This window comes from Capra hircus, chromosome 8, assembly GCF_001704415.2.
Source record: "Capra hircus breed San Clemente chromosome 8, ASM170441v1, whole genome shotgun sequence".
Taxonomy (NCBI): Eukaryota; Metazoa; Chordata; class Mammalia; order Artiodactyla; family Bovidae; genus Capra; species Capra hircus.
Window position 1 is genome coordinate 103136411 of NC_030815.1, and position 17106 is coordinate 103153516.

At 54.2% G+C, this 17106-nt stretch overlaps 1 protein-coding gene and 1 non-coding gene across 6 annotated transcripts in view; both read left to right on the top strand.

Moving 5' to 3' along the window:
* The window catches only part of COL27A1 (collagen type XXVII alpha 1 chain), a 151534-nt gene that overhangs the window by 39701 nt on the left and 94727 nt on the right, over window positions 1-17106 (top strand). For 4 of the 5 annotated variants that reach the window (XR_001918483.1, XM_018052662.1, XM_018052661.1 and 1 more), the window contains exons 8-12: window positions 8847-8891; window positions 9532-9585; window positions 10015-10059; window positions 13229-13282; window positions 14158-14202. Coding sequence is in view for 4 of the 5 variants with exons in the window: in XM_018052662.1 (XP_017908151.1) it covers window positions 8847-8891; window positions 9532-9585; window positions 10015-10059; window positions 13229-13282; window positions 14158-14202 (243 nt within the window). In the remaining variant the exon portion in view is untranslated. The remainder of the gene's footprint in view (window positions 1-8846; window positions 8892-9531; window positions 9586-10014; window positions 10060-13228; window positions 13283-14157; window positions 14203-17106) is intronic. The other variant, XM_018052664.1, reaches the window with a different exon arrangement.
* MIR455 (microRNA 455) lies at window positions 12965-13077 on the top strand. The gene has a single exon (NR_129760.1). It is a non-coding gene; the product is annotated as a microRNA 455 (primary transcript).

Genomic DNA, 17106 nt, shown 5'->3' on the forward strand with positions numbered 1-17106 from the left:
GTTACCTCTTTGGGGGAAGAGCTGCCATTTTCCTAGGTGGTGGGTCTCTGGCTGGCTGTGCCCCTGAATTCCTCTCCAGCTTCGCAGCTAGGGTGTCCCATCCTTCAGACTCAGCTCTACTTGTGCCCCCTCCAGGAAGCCCTTCTAGAACTCCAGCTTTTGGGTCTAGAGCCTCTACTCTGCTCAAAGACCCATAGTCCATCTAGACTGCGTTCTTTTCAGCCCCCAGACCAGCCTCACCAACCAGGACATGCAAAAATGGTTTGTCGCTCTTCCTACAGAGCCTCGTTCAGGGCCTGTGTGTAGTAGGTGTTCAGGAAACAGGGAGGACAGTGCAGGGTCAGGGTCAGTTGCTGTTTTTGCAGGAAAACCCCCCATTGCTGATGGGTTTTCAGTCCATAGATCAGCCGAGGGCCGCGGCTTGAACATCCATGCTGGCTCCCAGCTGTAGCCACAGCTGCCCTCTGCCTTGGCCATCTGGTTCCCATTTGGGCAGTCCTGGCATCTCCTGGTTCCATCCTGTCCATGCTCTGAGGGTCTCCTGGCGCAGGTGGGCGTGGAACATCACTGCCCCCCAGACCCCTTCTCCTCCAGCCTCCTCGGCCAGAACAGGTCCTCTGCAGATCTGAAGAAGCCAGACCCAGCAGGAGTGCGTGGCTGTCTGTGAGCTGGGGAAACATGGTCTTTTTGGCTCAGAGAACACAGAGGGACTCCCTCTCCCCGCTCACTTCCTCTCTGGGCTCCAGCGCTTTCTGATGGATGAAGTGTGAGTGGAAAAGTCTTCTTCCAGTCCTGGCTCATAAAGCAGCCAGTGGTGGTCTCGCTTGGCACAGGAGTAGGAATCTAGCAGAGCAGGCGGGAGATGGAAAACCAGACTGGACTGGCTCCTGCCAGGGGTTCTAGCCTTCCTGCTCTTAGCAGATGTCCAGGGAGGCCCAGAATCCCCAGCCCAGGGGAACCAGCTCACCTGAGCAGGGAGAGACATCTTTTCTAAATTAAGGAAGAGTCTCTGTGTGGTAGGAAAACGATTTGGCAAAGCCATTTCCACCAAGCCCCTCTGGCTCCAGTCGAAGCAAACACAGAGGAGTCTAGTCTGGCAGGCCAATGTCACCTAATCACAGTGGGTGGTGGGCAGATCATGGGGGTGCTCGGGTCTCAAGGCAGGGACCCCTGACCAGTGGTGGGGGTCAGGAAGGCAGACAGTGGGGTGGGCAAGCTCACCTGGAACCGCCCCTGTTTGTCCGTAGTCTCTCCTCCCGCAGGCATCTTTTGGTAACAGTGGTAGCCATATTGCGCTGGTCCTGCTGGATGGTTTCCTGCATCCTCTCATGTGGGGAGCCTTGAGCGAGAAAGAACGTCAGTGGCTGAGAGGCGAGGTCAGCGTGCCCTTTGCTCATCAGCACGCTGAATTTTGGTGTCACCTCATAGTGACACCAGTAGCCCTATTCATTCATTTCTTCAGCAGGATGGATTGGTTGTCTATTGCGTGTCAGGAGGTGTGCAGGCCTCTGAGCTGAAAAAAGAGACAAAAATCCCTGATCCTCAGAGTTTGCAGTCTTGTGGGAGGAAGGAGGCAATAAAAATGGTGAAAATACGAGATGTGTTAGAAGATGAAAAAGGCCATGGAGAAAAGTGGGCAGGAGAAAGGGACTTTGAGTTGGGAGCTTCTCATATTGACTAGTGTGACAGAAAGGCTTGCTGTTCCTCATCACATCACTTCCTCATAATAGCCTCCAGCAGTTAAGCAGTATTATGCCCATTTTACAGCTGAGAAAACTAAGGCCCAAATAGGTCTCATTCATTCATTCACTCTTCCAGTCATTGCACAAAGATGTACCTATGTACCTGGCCCTTTGCTGACACGGGTGTTAAATGCCAGTGAGATCACTGGGGGCTTTCGGAGAGTGACGTCTACAGCCCTGGTTCCCAGCCCCTCTGTGTGTGAGAACCAGTGGGGGAGTTTGTCCTCCACCTCCACGGGGGTTCCAGTTCAGCTGGTCTGAGTGGACTAGAGCACCAGATCGTCAAGTGCAGCCAAGGCCGAGAGCCACTGGGTTAGTGGACACAGCTGCCAGGGTCACTAAATGGCAGAGCTAGGATTTGAACTCAGGTCTTATAACCTGCAGGCCCTTTCCCTCTCTACAATGCTGATGGAAATAGTTTCTTACATAACAGCCTCCCCACCTTCAATAAGGCTCCCTTCTCCACATCTGCCTGCGATGCTAGCCGAGGGACTCTGCTGAACTGATTCCCAAGGGCAGCTCTGTCCCCTCCTGCTCTGTGAGCTTGGGCAAATGGCCTCAGCTGCTTTGTGCAGTGTTTCGCAGGGTTAAATAAGATGCTATGTCCTCAGCACCCAGCATGAATGAACGAATGATCTTGAAGAAGCAGCACTGAAGAAGGTCTTGCCCGCTTGGTCCCATCAGTCATCTTGCTTAGTTACCAGTTAACTGCCCTCCCTTGTGGCTCAGATGGTAAAGAATCTGTTTGCAATGCAGGAGACCTGGGTTTGATTCCTGGTTTGGGAAGATCCCTTGGAGAAGGAAATGGCTACTCACTCCAGTATTCTTGCCTGGGGAATCCCATGGACAGAGGAGCCTGGCGGGTTACAGTCCATGGGGTCACAAAGAGTCGGACATGACTAGGGACTCACACACACACATACACACAAACAAACACACACACACACACACCCTCCTCTAGCCCAGAAGGCTTCCAGAGCCCTGTTTGCTCCTTGGGAGGGCAGAATCCAGTGCGGTCCCTAGTCTAATCCCTCTGTCTTCTCTCCTATAGAGCAGCACTTCTCAACTGCCCCCAGGGAACAATTCACAGTGGAGGCATTTTTGGTCATTAGCCCCTGGGAGGGGGTGCTTCTCGCTTTGAATGAGTAGACGCCGGAGATGCTGTTACAGATCTTGTGATGCATGGCACACACACCCCACCCACAGCGAAGGCTGATCCAGCCTGGGGTGTCAGTGGTGCCAAGACCAAGGAATTCTGCTGTATGGAAACCCTTGAAGCGTTCAGCCCATGTGCCCTGGGCCTTCCTGCCTCCCTGTGTTTGCTTATGCTGGGCTCTCCCCTGGCAGGCTGTCTCCTCCCTACTCGTCTTCATGTATCAGTCTCTCGATTTACCCTCACATGCCATCTTGTCCAAGAGTATCTGCCCAGCACCTCCAGGCAGAATTCCTATCTCCCTTCTCTCACACCAGCGCATTTCCTCAGCCTCTTTGGGACTCTGCATTTTCTGGCTAGCAGGCAACTCACTGATATTCTTGGCATAGTTGTCAGACTAGACCAAGTTCACAGAGGAGGACCTCTTCTTTGTTCCTCATGTGGAGCTCAGCACAGTGCTGGACACAGACATCTGTTCTTTCACCCCACACCTCCCTGCCTCCTCTGCCCATGGCAGACATAACTAGTTGCTCTTTCTTGCCAAGCCTAATTCAGACTCTATCTTAACACATTGCCCCAGGTAGACATCACTGATGGAATAAAGTTGGTACCCAACTTGAAACTTCCTCTTGACTCCCTCCTGCCACCCTCACCCTGCCCATAAGCCCTCCCTATGCCTTCTGCGTTGGCCACTGTCTGAGAGTCTGTAGTAAAATGGGCAGGCAGAGGGGGTCATCTGGGGATGTTTTTTGGGGTGTGTGTGATTGACAAACCTTAAAGCAATCTCCTGCCTTTCTGCAGAACTGCCAGTTCTATCTGGACTTAGCACCCCCAGTTCCATGTAGCACCTCCAGTTCCAAGCAGTACCCCCAGTTCCATGCAGCACCCCCTGCTGAGAACCTCCTTGGATTCCCCCTGTTGCTGAGCTGTTCTGATCTTCTGGGACCCATACCCACTCTGTTTGTTTGTTTTTTTTTTTCTTTAAAGAACATTGATTTATTTAAAAGAATTATTTATTTTAAATGGCTCTACTGGTCACATCATTGTGGCATGTGGGATCTTTTGTTGCGGCATGTGGGATCTAGTTCTCCAACCCAGGATAGAATCCCAGCCCCCTGCTTTGGGGGCACAGAGTCTTAGCCACTAGACCACCAGGGAAGTCCCTCCGGCTCCGTTTCTGAACTCCACTGACCCTCTGCTCTCCAGCGAGGCTCCTCCTTCAAGCCTCAGCTTACAAAACCACCTCCTCTGCTTGGGTGTCTGTACTCTCCTAGCAGTCAGCGCTATTTTGTTCTGCTTCGTATGTGTTTAAAGCCCATAGCCTGTTCTAGAAGGTAGAGAGCAAGTTTGCTTTGTTCACCTGTGTATTCTTAGTGCTAAGATAGAGTCTGCCACGTTGGTGGGGTTCAGCAAACCGTTGAATGAAGGAGTAGGCAGATGAATGAAGGATCTGTACAGAAGCTCTACCTTCCTGCTCTGACCTCTCTCAGGTACCCGCTGAGCAGAGTTCAGCATCAGATGCCTGACTGTACTGGGATGGACCGTGCTTTCGGACAAGCCACACATCACATTGCAGAATCCCATAGAATCCTATCGTTTTGGGGCCAACAGGATGCTTTGAGAGGTCAGCTAGGGAAACTGAGGTGCAGAGAGGAGCAGGAACTTGGCAGACATGATGTCGTGGCTCACTCCACCTCTTGGCAGATGTTTCTTCCTCCTGACCTTCTGTTCAGGGGCTGTCCGTCCTGCTGGCTGCCCAGTGTGGCCTGGGGGCTGCCAGGGTGGTAGAGAAGTTTAGCGGGAAGCCTCATGGAATGCTGAGTGGGTCTGGTGAGCTTTATTCTACTGCAAGAGAAGCTGGAGCCTCGTGCAGGCTGAGGTGTAGCCTTCAAGCTCAGCGTGCGAGAGGGGATCCGCTGAGAGGTCTAGGCTGGTTCTCAGGACCCCCAGGCAGGGGCAGGACCCCCCTCCCCTCTCTGCCCAAAGCCCAAATAGCATCCCAGCCAACGGGGAGACTGTCTGCAGTAACAGTGAGGTGATGTCTGGTTTTTACTTGTGCATTGTAAGCAATGATTAATCTGGCTCCCAAACCAAAATATAGCCCAAGTTCTATTATAAACACGGGTCCTGTGGAGACCCGCCTGCCGAGCAGCCAGAGGCCCCTTGCAGATTTCTGTGGTCCCTGGAACTCCCCTGAAGCCTCTGCTCTCCCCTCGTCCCAGTCAGGCAGCCATCACCCGTGGGGAAATCACTGCCCGTGGGTCCACCTTGCGGTCAGCGCCCGCCCTGTAATTGCTGGGGCCCTGGAGAAGGTAATGGTTTAGATTCTTACAAGACCTGGGGCCCTGTCATTTGAAGCTATTTGACTGTCCCCAGCTTGGTAAACACCGTTAAGGTGCTTTCCAGGGAGCATAGGAACCCCCACCCCCACCCCAACCCCATGTCTTGGCTGTGTTCAGTCTCAGCTGCTCCCAGTCCGCTAAGAGAAACACGGGTTCGTGGCAGTGTTCAAGGCCCTTCCGGGCCCATGGTTTGGGAAAGACCTAGGAACTGTGGCCTTCTGGACAAAGCCCAGCCCGAGGGGTCTGGCGTCGTGGGGAATGGTCTGGGGTTGGCCGTAACTTGCTAACTAGCCTTTGGCGAGTCCCGTTACATGTCTGAGCCTTGGTTTCTCATTGTATCCAATGAAGGAGGCTGTGAAACTGATGGCTTAGGTCCCTTCCAACTCAGTGAGTTCATGATGCTACAGTGATCCACAAGCTCAGACCTGGGGAGGTGAGTCTGTAAGAGGGTCTTTCCCTTGGTGACCCTGTGACTCTTCCAGGTGAGCTTGGGTCTTAACAGTTAGGACTTAGGACTTCGCAGCCTGCTCTGTGGCCTCTTTACCTCACAAAGCTTCATCAGTTTCCTCATCTGGCAAGTGGGTGTGGTAATCCCTGCCTTTCAGGGATGGTAGCAGGTTGTTGATGAGATGATGTGTCTAGGCCTTAGTGAGGGGCCAGGTGTAGAGTGAGTCACCGTCCATGTCCCCGATGGTCATTCACTTCCTTTTCACTGCATCCTGAGTAGAAGATTTACTTGAAGAAGATTTACTTCTGGGATTTCACTGACAAGTCTGCCAAAGCGTTGGTTTCTAGCTTCTTTGTGGCTGCAAGGAAGCCAAAGGAGCACGTGGCGCTCAGGGCTCCCTGGACCCCTCTCTCGCTTCTCTTGGGATTCTTGCTCCATTATTACACAGGCTGAGTTTATTATTCCTGGGCTGAGTCACACAGCTTAGAGCTCGAGGCTCCACTCAGCTTTTCATGGGAAAAGGCTTCGCTTGTTTTTCCTCATCTGCCAGCTTCAAGTGGAGAAAGGATGATGGTCATGCATCCTGTCCGTGACACATCCCTGCTTAAAACCCTCCTGTGCTTTCCTGCCATCTTTCCACCTGGCATGCTCTGGCTTCCTGCTTCCTCTCTGACCACCTCGTCACTCTGCCCCTCACCCCTCACTCATTCTGCTCCAGTCCCACGGGGCTCATTCTTGCTTGAGAGCATTCTCCCTCAGGGTTTCTGCCCCTATTGTTCCCTCTGCCTGGAAAGCCTTTCCCCAGAGAGCCAGCCTGTGTCCAGCTCCCCTGCCTGCCACGGTCACCACCCTGCCCATCATGGCCCTGCTCTGTCCTCCGACTCTGCTCACTTTTCTCCATAGCACTAGTCGCTGCCACACATTATCCCTTTCTTAGAATTTCATTTTCGGTGATGATGCAGAAACACATCACGTGCATTTTCCCATCTGAGCCGTGTTCGTGTGTGTAGTCCAGCGGCATCGGGCACGTTCACATTGTTGCTCAATCGATCTCCAGAACCTTTTCATCTTGCAAGACTGAGACTCTGCCCCCATGTGAGCAAATCCTTGAGACATTACGTTTTATATTTATTTGTTTTTATATCTATTTAATTAGACTGTAAATTCCGTTAAGGCAAAGGATCTTGTCTTCTTGTTCACCCAATGCCTAGAATGGGGCTGGAGCATGAAAGTGCAGCAAATGTTTGTTGAATGAATGAATGAAATATAAAGATCATGCTACTAACAGCAGCTAGTCCTTATGGGGCCCTTGAATGCAATGTGGTGCTAAGTCTTCACACATTATATCATACAGTCTATAATGCCAACCCCTGAGAACCCCATTTTGCAAGATGAAACCAGGGCTCAGAGAGGTGGCCCCAGGTCCTCCAGCCAGTAGGGAAGCAGGATAGGGATCCAGATTAATCTGAAACAAGCGATCTTAACCACTCTGCACGCTGGCTGCTGACTGTGGCCTCTGTGTCAGTTTGCCCACTGGGGAAGAATGGCATGCTGGAGGAATCTCACCCAGCCATGTTGCATCAACCTCATGGGCCCCAGGTCTGAGATGCAATCACAACGCTGAGCAGTCTCGAGGCGTGAGTAGGTGCAGAAGGAATGCTCGTAAACTCCCCAAACCTCTTGGATCAGAGCGATGCTGTTTATAATTAAAGAGTGCCGCTTTCTGGGGGTCTTAGGGGGTGCCAAACGTGTGTGCCTGTGGGTGTTTGTGGAGGTGCATGAACTGTACATGCCCAGGGGGCTGCAAGGCTCTCCGTGTGGCCTCTGGTGTCAGAAGGACCCAGTGGTGAGCTTGAGCTGCTGCTCCTTAGTAATGGGCTCTGGAAAAGTGACTTCCGTTCTTCAAGACTCGATTTTCTCCTCTGCAGGATGGAGGTGATATAAACAACAGTGGGTAGAGGGGTTCACAGGCATCGCGTGCGTGTGTGTGTGTGTGTGTGTGTGTGTGTGTGTGTGTGTAGTCTAGGGTCTTGTTAATCACCAAACTGGGGTATCCCTAGGGCTTCTACCTGCAATGCAGGAGACCCGAGTTCGATCCCTGGTTTGGGAAGATCCCTCAGACACGACTGAGCTATGACTAACACGCTGGGGGATCCCTAGAACTCCTAAGTTCTGGAACACCAGAAATGAAGGGTACTCGGCGTTCTAACTCCCTTATTTGACATCCAGAGAAGGGCAGTAACCCCTCCAGGGTTGCACAGTAAGTCAGAGATGGTCTGGACCCAGCACAGGGCTCCTGTGAGCCGGGGGATCTAATGGAGATCACCCCGTCTCCACCATACTGTCTGAAACAGAAGCCGCTGCTCCGTCTTGTTTCATAACAGCTCAAAGCTTAGGGAAGTTTGAAGTCTGGGGTTTCCCTGCAAAGAGTTCCTTACACTCATGAAATGGTCCAAGTGGCTGTCTCCAGTGCCACCTGAAGGCACACGCTCATTTTGATTCTCTTGACCTGGAGACCTGGCCTTGGACCATGGGAATTAGACCATGGGGACAGGGCACATGGTTGATACTGAAATGTCACCAGAGTCTTTCTCAGTCAATCTAGTGGCCTCTTTTCCCCTGGAATAGTGGCTGGAATCACTGGGAAGAAGAGGGGTAGCTATTCAGGGGTCACACAGTTGGTCAATATGTGTGAGATCTTTTCTGATAGGGGGTTAATGAGAGGGTTCTGACAGAAAAATCCCAGCATTGTATGGTGGGTGAGCACAGCCCAGACTTTAAGGTCCTCATCAGTCCGCCCATCACTCAGACATCCCTCCAGCCCTGCTTCGGACATTCTTACCTTCTCTCTGGGTTTGGAAAGAAGGGTGGTGATAACAGCATCAGTCTCTCCCAGTTCCTGTATCCTAATTCAGCTTATAAGCCCTGCCCAAGGAGGGATCGATCCTGGCTGTCTTCTGGTCTAAGAACCATTGGTGACGGGGAGGAAACAGCAGGATGGCTGATATCTCCACTCGGGGAGCAGTTCTCAGACATGTGCTAGCATACATCCCTGCCACAGCGCCTGCAGTGCTGCAGAGGCAGGTGGGAAGGCCGGGCCTCTGCGATCCCTGGACCCAGACGTGTCTTCCTAGGCTCAAGTGGTTTCTTTCCCTCTGCAGGGACAGAAGGGTTATCCTGGACCTACGGGGCACCCCGGAGAACAGGTGAGGGCTGCAGCCTCAGCCCCGCCCTCCTCGCCCTCCCTTGCTCCAGCCCCACTGCCTGTCCTTGGCCTCCACCCCACCCTGCCCGGTTCCACGAGTAAGCTCCAGAGCCAGGAGGCTCTGCCTCCCATCCCTCTGGGGCCCCCACCAGACCCCACCTCTCCCCCAGCCACATCTGCCTGAAAGGGCTGGAGTCCACGCCGGCCCAGTGCTGGCATGAGCTGCTGGACTCCGGTTAACGCCATGAATAGCTGGCCTGTTCCGGGCGATGTTAGGGGATATTATACACGCCGCCACGGGGTTTGCAGGAATTTTGGCTGCCCCAGCCCAAGTCAAACATCAGCCGCTGCCAGCGTGGGAGAGCCCAGCCAGGCCCCCTCAGTGCTTTATTCCTGGGCTGCAAGGACAGGGGGTTTTGTCCCTCCAAGCTGGTCAGACCAGTTTCTCAAAAGGGTGGGCTGGGAGAAGAGGGTGGGTTAGCAGGGGCGCCCAGCAGGCCGATGGCCTCCCCTTCCTCCCCTTTCGTCTCACATTCCTGCCCTTCTCTTTGTCCATTGTAAACCCCAGTCCCCCACCGCCCTCCAGACCTGGAGCTGGGCAGGGTCTCCCCTTTCCTTACGTTTCTCTTGTTCCTTTGCAGGGGCAGCCAGGACCCGAGGGTAGCCCAGGGGCCAAAGGTTACCCTGGCAGGCAGGTGCAGTATATGGCTTCTGGAAGCTCTGTGGCCGTGGTGGTGTGGAGCTGGCCACGGGTGCCCCCAGGCAGAGGGAGGCGGTGGGCTAGGGGCCCAGGAGCTATACCTGCCAGGTGGGCCTGGAAAGAAAGGGCTGTTCAGGTGTCTGTGCTGAGGAGCCTTCTCTGAAGGCAGCAGAGCAAGGATACTCAGGAGGAAACAGAAGAAAGAGTAGTTCTGGGGTGTGAGGGCATGGCTCCAGAAGCTCTCCCAGCCGCCTGCTTGGGGCCCTGGGGTAGCTGGGGGCTCTGTTTGAAGCCCTGGAGTGTAACCCCACTCCTATCATACAGAGGGACAGCTGAAGCCAAAGGAGACAGGCCTTGGCCTGGGTTGTGGGCAGCAGCTAGGACGTCTCCATATGCCCTTGCCCTTCTGTCTTTTGTGTTTCAGGGGCTGCCTGGACCTGTAGGAGACCCTGGGCCCAAAGGCAGCCGGGTAAGTGCGACTTGGCAAGTGCCGCCTGCCTGGGGGCCCCGGGTGGGCATTTCCTGTCCCTCCAGCGGGCCTGGTGGGCGATCGGGGCTATAAAGCCTGCAGTGTCCACCCAGGGTCTTCTGGGAGAGCTGGGGCCTCGGTCTTCCCACCTGAGTGCTCCAAAAGCAGAGGGACAGAGGATGGTTACATGGCGGGGAACCCTGGAGTCAGCTTGGTCTCCACGGCCAGGCAGCTGGGCAGCACAGGTCGGCTGGAGCCTCAGCCGCAGTCCATCTGCTATAATCACACATTTGCTTGCTGTGCCCCCCAGCAAGTCCAATTAGTAGGGAACCAAAGCTGGGGCCACTTTGTCTGTCCCTGGAGTCCTCTGAAGCCTCACTCTTGCACCTAGCTGAGGGCTGGGGTATCACCCTTTAGGGAGGGCAGTCCTGACCAATGAGTGAATGTTGGCCAGGCCTGGAGGCTAATGGAGCATCTCCTCTGCCCCTCCTTCAAGGCCCCTGAAACAAACCCTGAGTAGCCAGCAGGCTATTTGCCCATCTTTCCCGTGGGAGGGATGTCCATTACTACCCCTGGCATGGTTAGGGGGATGCTAGGAATTTGGAAGTAAATACTGCTGAGGTGGGCTCCCAGGTGGGTTGTGGGGCAATGGAGAAAGTTCTGGGTGAATTGAATGGGGGTAAAATGGAGTTTAGAAGACTAAGAAGCAATCTAGTGGAATCCTGTCTTCTGTATACTAGGAAACTGGGCTCATGATGGGGCCCCAGTTCCCACAGCTTGCCTAAGGTGGGGCTGGGATTGAGGACCCAGGTATTTGGAGGGCTGGGCTGCCTGCCTCTTAAAGAATGCTCAGCAAGTGGGTCACAGAGTCCTCGGTCAGGCCAGGTCAGGTCAGGTATGACGTGTCCTTCGAGCCTGAGCCAAAGTTATTTATGGCTGCAGTCTCAGCCTGAATCCCTGGACCTGACGGGCGGATCTTAGGAGAGCGGCTGGGAGGTGGGAAAGTTCCCCAGGAGGTGTTGATGATGTCAGTGATGATGATGATGGTGATGGGGGCGGGGCAGTGATAGACAGGGGCTGAGGAGGCTCCTGTCCTAGGAGCTGGGCCCCTCCTCCTTCCCTTTATCCAGCTGTTCCCGCGAACTCTGGCCCCAGAAGGGCCTCCTGAACCAAGGGAGAAGGGCTTCCTGGTTTAGCCCCAGGTCTCTGATCTACCAGGAGGACCAGAGGAGCAAGGCAGGCTAATGACATCTGGGGCTGCTTGCCCTTTGCCTTGCTGTGGCATCTAGAGGCCACGCGTGCAGGGGATTGCTGGTCTGACCCTGGCACACCCATTTTCAGGGCCACAGGGCCCTGAGCAGCCTGGGTGAGCCAGGGCCGCTCAGGCTGCCCGCCCAATCCTGCCATCACCGGCCTTATGTTTATGAAGTAGGCAGAGCACAGACTTGGGGTCAGGGCAGCTGGTTTGGAGACCTACCCTGCCATTAACCAGCTGTGGGAGCTTGGGCACATCTCTGGACCTCTCTGAGCCCATCACTGCAAATCTGGGATATAAGCCCTGCTAGGGACGATCAGTAAACATCATTTGTTAAGATGATGCTGAAAAAGGGGCCTTGTGACCTCTTCTAGGGACGGAGAAATGCTTGTGAGCCTGCACTGGTTGCTTGTTTATGGGAGGCAGTGTAGCGAAGTGGTTAGAGGGGCCCTGGCCCTGGGAGTCAGATGACCTCAATTCAAATACCACATTCTGCTATGTGTGACCCTGGGCAAGTCACTTAGCCTCTCTGGGCCTAAATGACCTCACCTCTATAGGAGGCTGACTAATAATGCCTACTTCCTGAGGGTGTGGAGAGGGTACAGTAGACGCCTTAAATGCCTGCAGAGCCCGGAGAAGTGGGTCTGGCACATACTTTGTGCTCAGTAAATGTTAGCTTATGTTGTTCCGTTGCCCAGTCGTGTCCGACTCTGTGACCCCAGGGACTATAGCACGCCAGCCTTCTGTGTCCTTCAACATCTCCCTGTGTTTGCTCAAACTCGTGTCCATTTAATCAGTGAAGTCATCTCACAAACATCTAGAGAGTACAGATATGATAGGAACCCTGGGCTAGGTTCCTGCTCTGGAGAAGTTCCCTGGCTAATGAGGCCATGAAACATGGAGAAAGAGAATGAAGATACAGAAGAGAAAGTGGTGAATCTATTAAGTGGGGCACAGATAGGGGCTTTCTTGGTGGCTCAGTGGCTAAGAATCCACATGCAATGCAGGAGTCACGAGAGATGCAGGTTCAGTCCCTGGGTTGGGAAGATTTCCAGGAGGAGGAAACGATAACCCACTCTAGTATTCTTAGCACGCATGCAGGGGGTATAAATAGGGGGCCAGAGAGAAGGGAGGAGGTTGCTTCTGGTTGGAGGTATCAGGGATGCTAGCCAGAGAACCTCCGAGCTGGGCTTGAAAGCATTGGTTCTGCAGTCATGGGGGTGGGAAGGGCATGCCTGGTGGAGGGCATGGCATGGAGAGAGGCTGGAGGGCAGACGATCCAGACTCCACCCCGACTCGCTGTGCTGCTTTCTCTCCAGAGCCTGGGTCGTCTTTTTCGGTGAGGAGGAGAATGGGCCATCTGCAGGGTCCTGGGGAGGGCTGAACTCAGCAGCACATGTGCTTGGCAGGATGCCAGCACACCGGGGTGGTAGCGCCTGTCATTGCCGGCCACCCTCAGGCGGTCTAGGGTGATGCGAGCCCCACGTGCACAGCCTTGGAGGCCTAGAAAGAGGCATTGCAGGAGCCGCGAGTGCCCGCCAGCCTCCCTGGGAGGGTGGGTAGGGCTTGGTGCCACCCCAGCATCTAACCCGGCGGAGAGCTTCCTTCCAGCAGGTCCAGGAGCCCTCGGCATGGGGCGGGCCTTCCCCTGCGAGTGCCCGCGCCCTTCCCTGGCGTGAGGGTATGTGCCTTTGGACTACATCGTGGAAGCCAGCACCATGCAGTCCATGGGCATATACACTTGCCTCAAGGCCTATGTCATCGTGGAACCACTGGAGCCGCCGCCGCCGCCAGCGAGGAAGAGGAGCCAGGCGCCAGAGCGCAGCGAGGGGGGTCTGGGCCGGGCTGGGCCAGGACGGGCAAGCCGCACCCCACCAGCCAGCACTTCTGACCTCCCCTCTGCTCTTTTCCTAGGGCTACATTGGGCTCCCGGGGCTCTTCGGCCTGCCAGGGTCCGATGGAGAGCGAGTGAGTATGCCTTCTCTGTTTATCCCTCACCCACCCACTTCCTCTGCCATGGGCTGGAAAAGTTCTAGAATCCCTCCTGGAGGAGGTGCCTCTGAGTTGAACAGGCATCCACTGAGGGTGAAGTCGAGGCAGATGCCTTCCAGACACAGAGAAGAGCATGTGCAAAGTCAGGGACGGAAGCTTACTTGGCGAGTTTCACAGCACAAAGCTCTGAGTGCAAGGCAGGAATGTGGATGGGAGACGGACTGGAGGGGGCCCCTGGGCACAGCTATACGGCCCCCAGGAACTGAGGTCAGGAGAGGGACTATTCCGAGAGCATGAAGAGCTCCTGAAGGGCTTTCAGCAAATGAGAAATGGGCTTATTTCAAATTTCCAATCAATATGGCCCATGGACCAGATCCCACCAGGCACGAGTTATGTGAAGCTTTCCTGAACACACCACGCTCGTTTGTGTATGTGTCCGGGGCTGCTGGAGTTTCCTGGACAGCGGTGGTGTGCCCCACCTGCCTCTGGACTGGCTCTGTCCCCTCTCCACCTGAGCCCACATTTGGAGACTCAACTGTAATCTCATCAATAAGCTGGTGAAAGAGAATCGCAGGGAAACAGCGGGAGCATTTATTATCGCTGAATACCAGAGTCCTGGGTGCTTTCCTTAGGAATCTGCCAGCTCAGGTCCTTGCAGGCCCCCACTCTGAGGACCTGCATTTAAGGACCATCCATCCAACATGCATATCACCGGCGCCTGTTGTCTTTGTGGACTGGATGCCAGGCTTACTGTGACTTCCTCTTGTGGGTGGAGGCGAGGCTGGTTGGAGCAACGCTGTTAGTCTCCTGCTGGAATCCTGTCCTGATCTCTTCCCCGTTTCCTTCTACAGGGTCTGCCTGGCGTTCCTGGCAAGAGGGGCAAGATGGGTAGGCCGGTAAAGATTTTCCGTGTCTATTACGCAGATTCTATGGGTGAACCTGACCTCCCGCTGGCCATGTGGCCCCGTCCACCCATGGCCTGGGCATTCTTCGCTTCTCTCTGCTCCGCCCTGCTCTGCTTTGAGTGTGTGGGCAGGCATGCGGGGCTGTCTGGGCCTCGGGGGCTGCTGCCAGAACACTTGAGTGGCTGCTGCGAAGCTGGGGCTGGAGGCTCCTGAGGACTCTGGGCCCTTCTGGGATGCGCTTCTCAGCGCGTCCAGCAGTTGTCCTGCAAGGCGCTTCTGTGTCGGGGGGCTTCTGTTGTCTGGGTCGTGAGTGTCCATGCTGGGGGCCTTGTCTAGACCGGGTGTCTGTGCTCCTGTGTCTGAGAATAGTCAGCCTCTGTGTTGTCCCAGCGTCACCTGTTTCACTGCTACACACGCAAGGCCAGAGAGCCCTGGGGTGTCGGGCAGGCCCACTGGAGACGTGACCACAAGACGGGCTCAGCAGGAACCCCAGTTCACCAGCTCTGACCCTGATTGTCCATTGTAGAAGGAAATTATTTCTCCCTTTGTTTGGGCATCTATGGGGCAGGAAGAAAAATCCAAGGCCCAGAAAGCTCAAGTAACTTGTCCTGAGTTTCACAACAGAGCCAGGATACTAACTCGGTCCTTGTCCAGGGCCTCTAATCTCACTGTTGGCTCAAGTTCACTAGTTGGCAATAATGCTGCGGAAGTGGATTCCTAGAATCTTCAGCTTGGGGGAAAGTCATTCATTCCAACGATCTCATTTTTCACAAGGGGAAACTGAGGCTCTGAGAATCAGGGTGATACGTCCAGGGTCCCATTGTCAGGTCGAAGGAGACCCAGGATTGTAACTGAAGCATCTTTCTTTCAGGCCTGGCCCCTGCTGGTGGCTTAAGGCTCTCTGCTGCTGCCCCACAGGTTAACTCCTGGGCTTGGAACCATCTTCATCTCTGGGTCTGGGCCTTCCTTTGTGGTTGATGGAGAAGGGATAGTGGGGGAGTTAGAAGGTGAGAGGCAGCTGCAAGGGAGCCAAGAACACTCAAGGGTGGCCAGAAAGGGGGTTGACTGTGATTCTGTGGTTGACATGCGTGTTCATGACACCTTACCTGTTGTAGTATAGGGATCTGGGCCCTCTGGGGGCCAAGTCGGGGGGTGGGGTTCAGAGAAGAGAGACATCCAGGTCCTGACCTCATGGAACTGACAGAAGGGGTACCTCACCCTCAGACCTAGACCATTCTGCGGCTGACAGTTCCTTTGTGCCTGAGGGCTAATTGTTGTTGTTCAGTCACTCAGTCTTGTCGAACTCCTTGCGACCACATGGACTGCAGCACATCAGGCTTCCCTGTCCTTCACCATCTCCCTGAGTTTGCTCAAACCCATGTCCATTGAGTTGGTGATGCCATCCAACCATCTCATCCTCTGTCCTTCTTCTCCTGCCCTCAGTCTTTCCCGGCACCAGGGTCTTTTCCAATGAGTTGGCTCTTCACATCATGTAGCCAAGTATTGAAGCTTCAGCTTCAGCATCAGTCCTTCCAGTGACTATTCAGGGTTGATTTCCTTTAGGATGGACTGGTGGGATCTCTTTGCTGTTCAAGGGACTCTCAAGAGTCTTTCCCAACACCACAGTTCAAAAACGTCAATTCTTCGTCACTCAGGTTTCTTTCACATCCATACATGACTACTGGAAAAACCATAGCTTTGACTACATGGATCTTTGTCTGCAAAGTAATGTCTCTGCTTTTTAATATGCTCTCTAGCTTTGTCGTAGCTTTTCTTCCATGGAGCGAACATCTTTTAATTTTGTGGCTGCTATGGGGAAGAGCATTCCAGGTTGAGGGAAGAGCAGGTGCAAAGGCCCTGGGGCAAGAGTACTACTGGGTCTGAACTGCAGTTTTCTCATCTGAAAAATGGGGATAATAGCTTCTAGCTCATGGGGTCATTGTGCTTGTCACATAGTAAAAACTCAATAGATAGTAGCAGTAATTGTTTCTATTTGTGGTTTTGTGGGTGACTGAGGATTCCTCTGGGCTGTGTGAATTTAAGCCAATGGCTTTAGCTCTCTGGGTCTGTTTTCCAAAGTCTCAGTCACAGAGTGGGAGCAGTTGGCTCAGGCAGAATGACTCAATGCAGCCCTGGAAATCACCTGCCAAGGCAGGAGACTCAGGAGACGCGGGTTCAATCCCTGGGTCAGGAGAGCCCCTGGACTTGGAAATGGCCGCTCACTCCAGTATTCTTGCCTGGAAAATTCCATGGACAGGGGAGCCTGGTGGGCTACAGTCTATGGGGTCGCAAAGAGTCAGGCATGACTACATAACCGAGCACACACTCCTGGAGGCCCTGCTACCTGCGTGGCATTTGAACACTACATGTGGTTCTCATACTGACTCACTGAGGTAAGGTTGATTATCTGTTTTCCAGGCAGGGAATCCGAGGCTTCAAAGCCACGTACCCAGAGACCCTCTGAGGCCTTGCCACACTTCAACCCCCGTAACAGACAACTCATTTCTGTCTCTTCACTCCATGTTTTTGTGCCTTTAACTCCCTCAGATTCCACCCTGCCCTCCATAATGCGTGTCCCCTGGCACTGGGGTGTCAGGCATGGGTGCAAGGAACCACCCCCATTCCACCAAGGAGTCCTATGGCCACGCAATACCCCAGAGGGCCGTGAACGTCTGCTTGACCCCGGTCCAGTCATCTTGGCCAGCACTTGGGCAGGGTCTGCCTTGGAGTGATTTAATATGTGTGGAACAGACTTTATTATATCCCGGAGTCCTTTGCCTTTGCCTGGCCTCCCCGTCTGCTGCACCCTTGGCCCACACACTCCTCGCCTGGTCTTTAGGGCCATCCCCCTGTTACGTGCTCCTAAGCCCCTGATCTGTCTGATGGGGGTTGGGG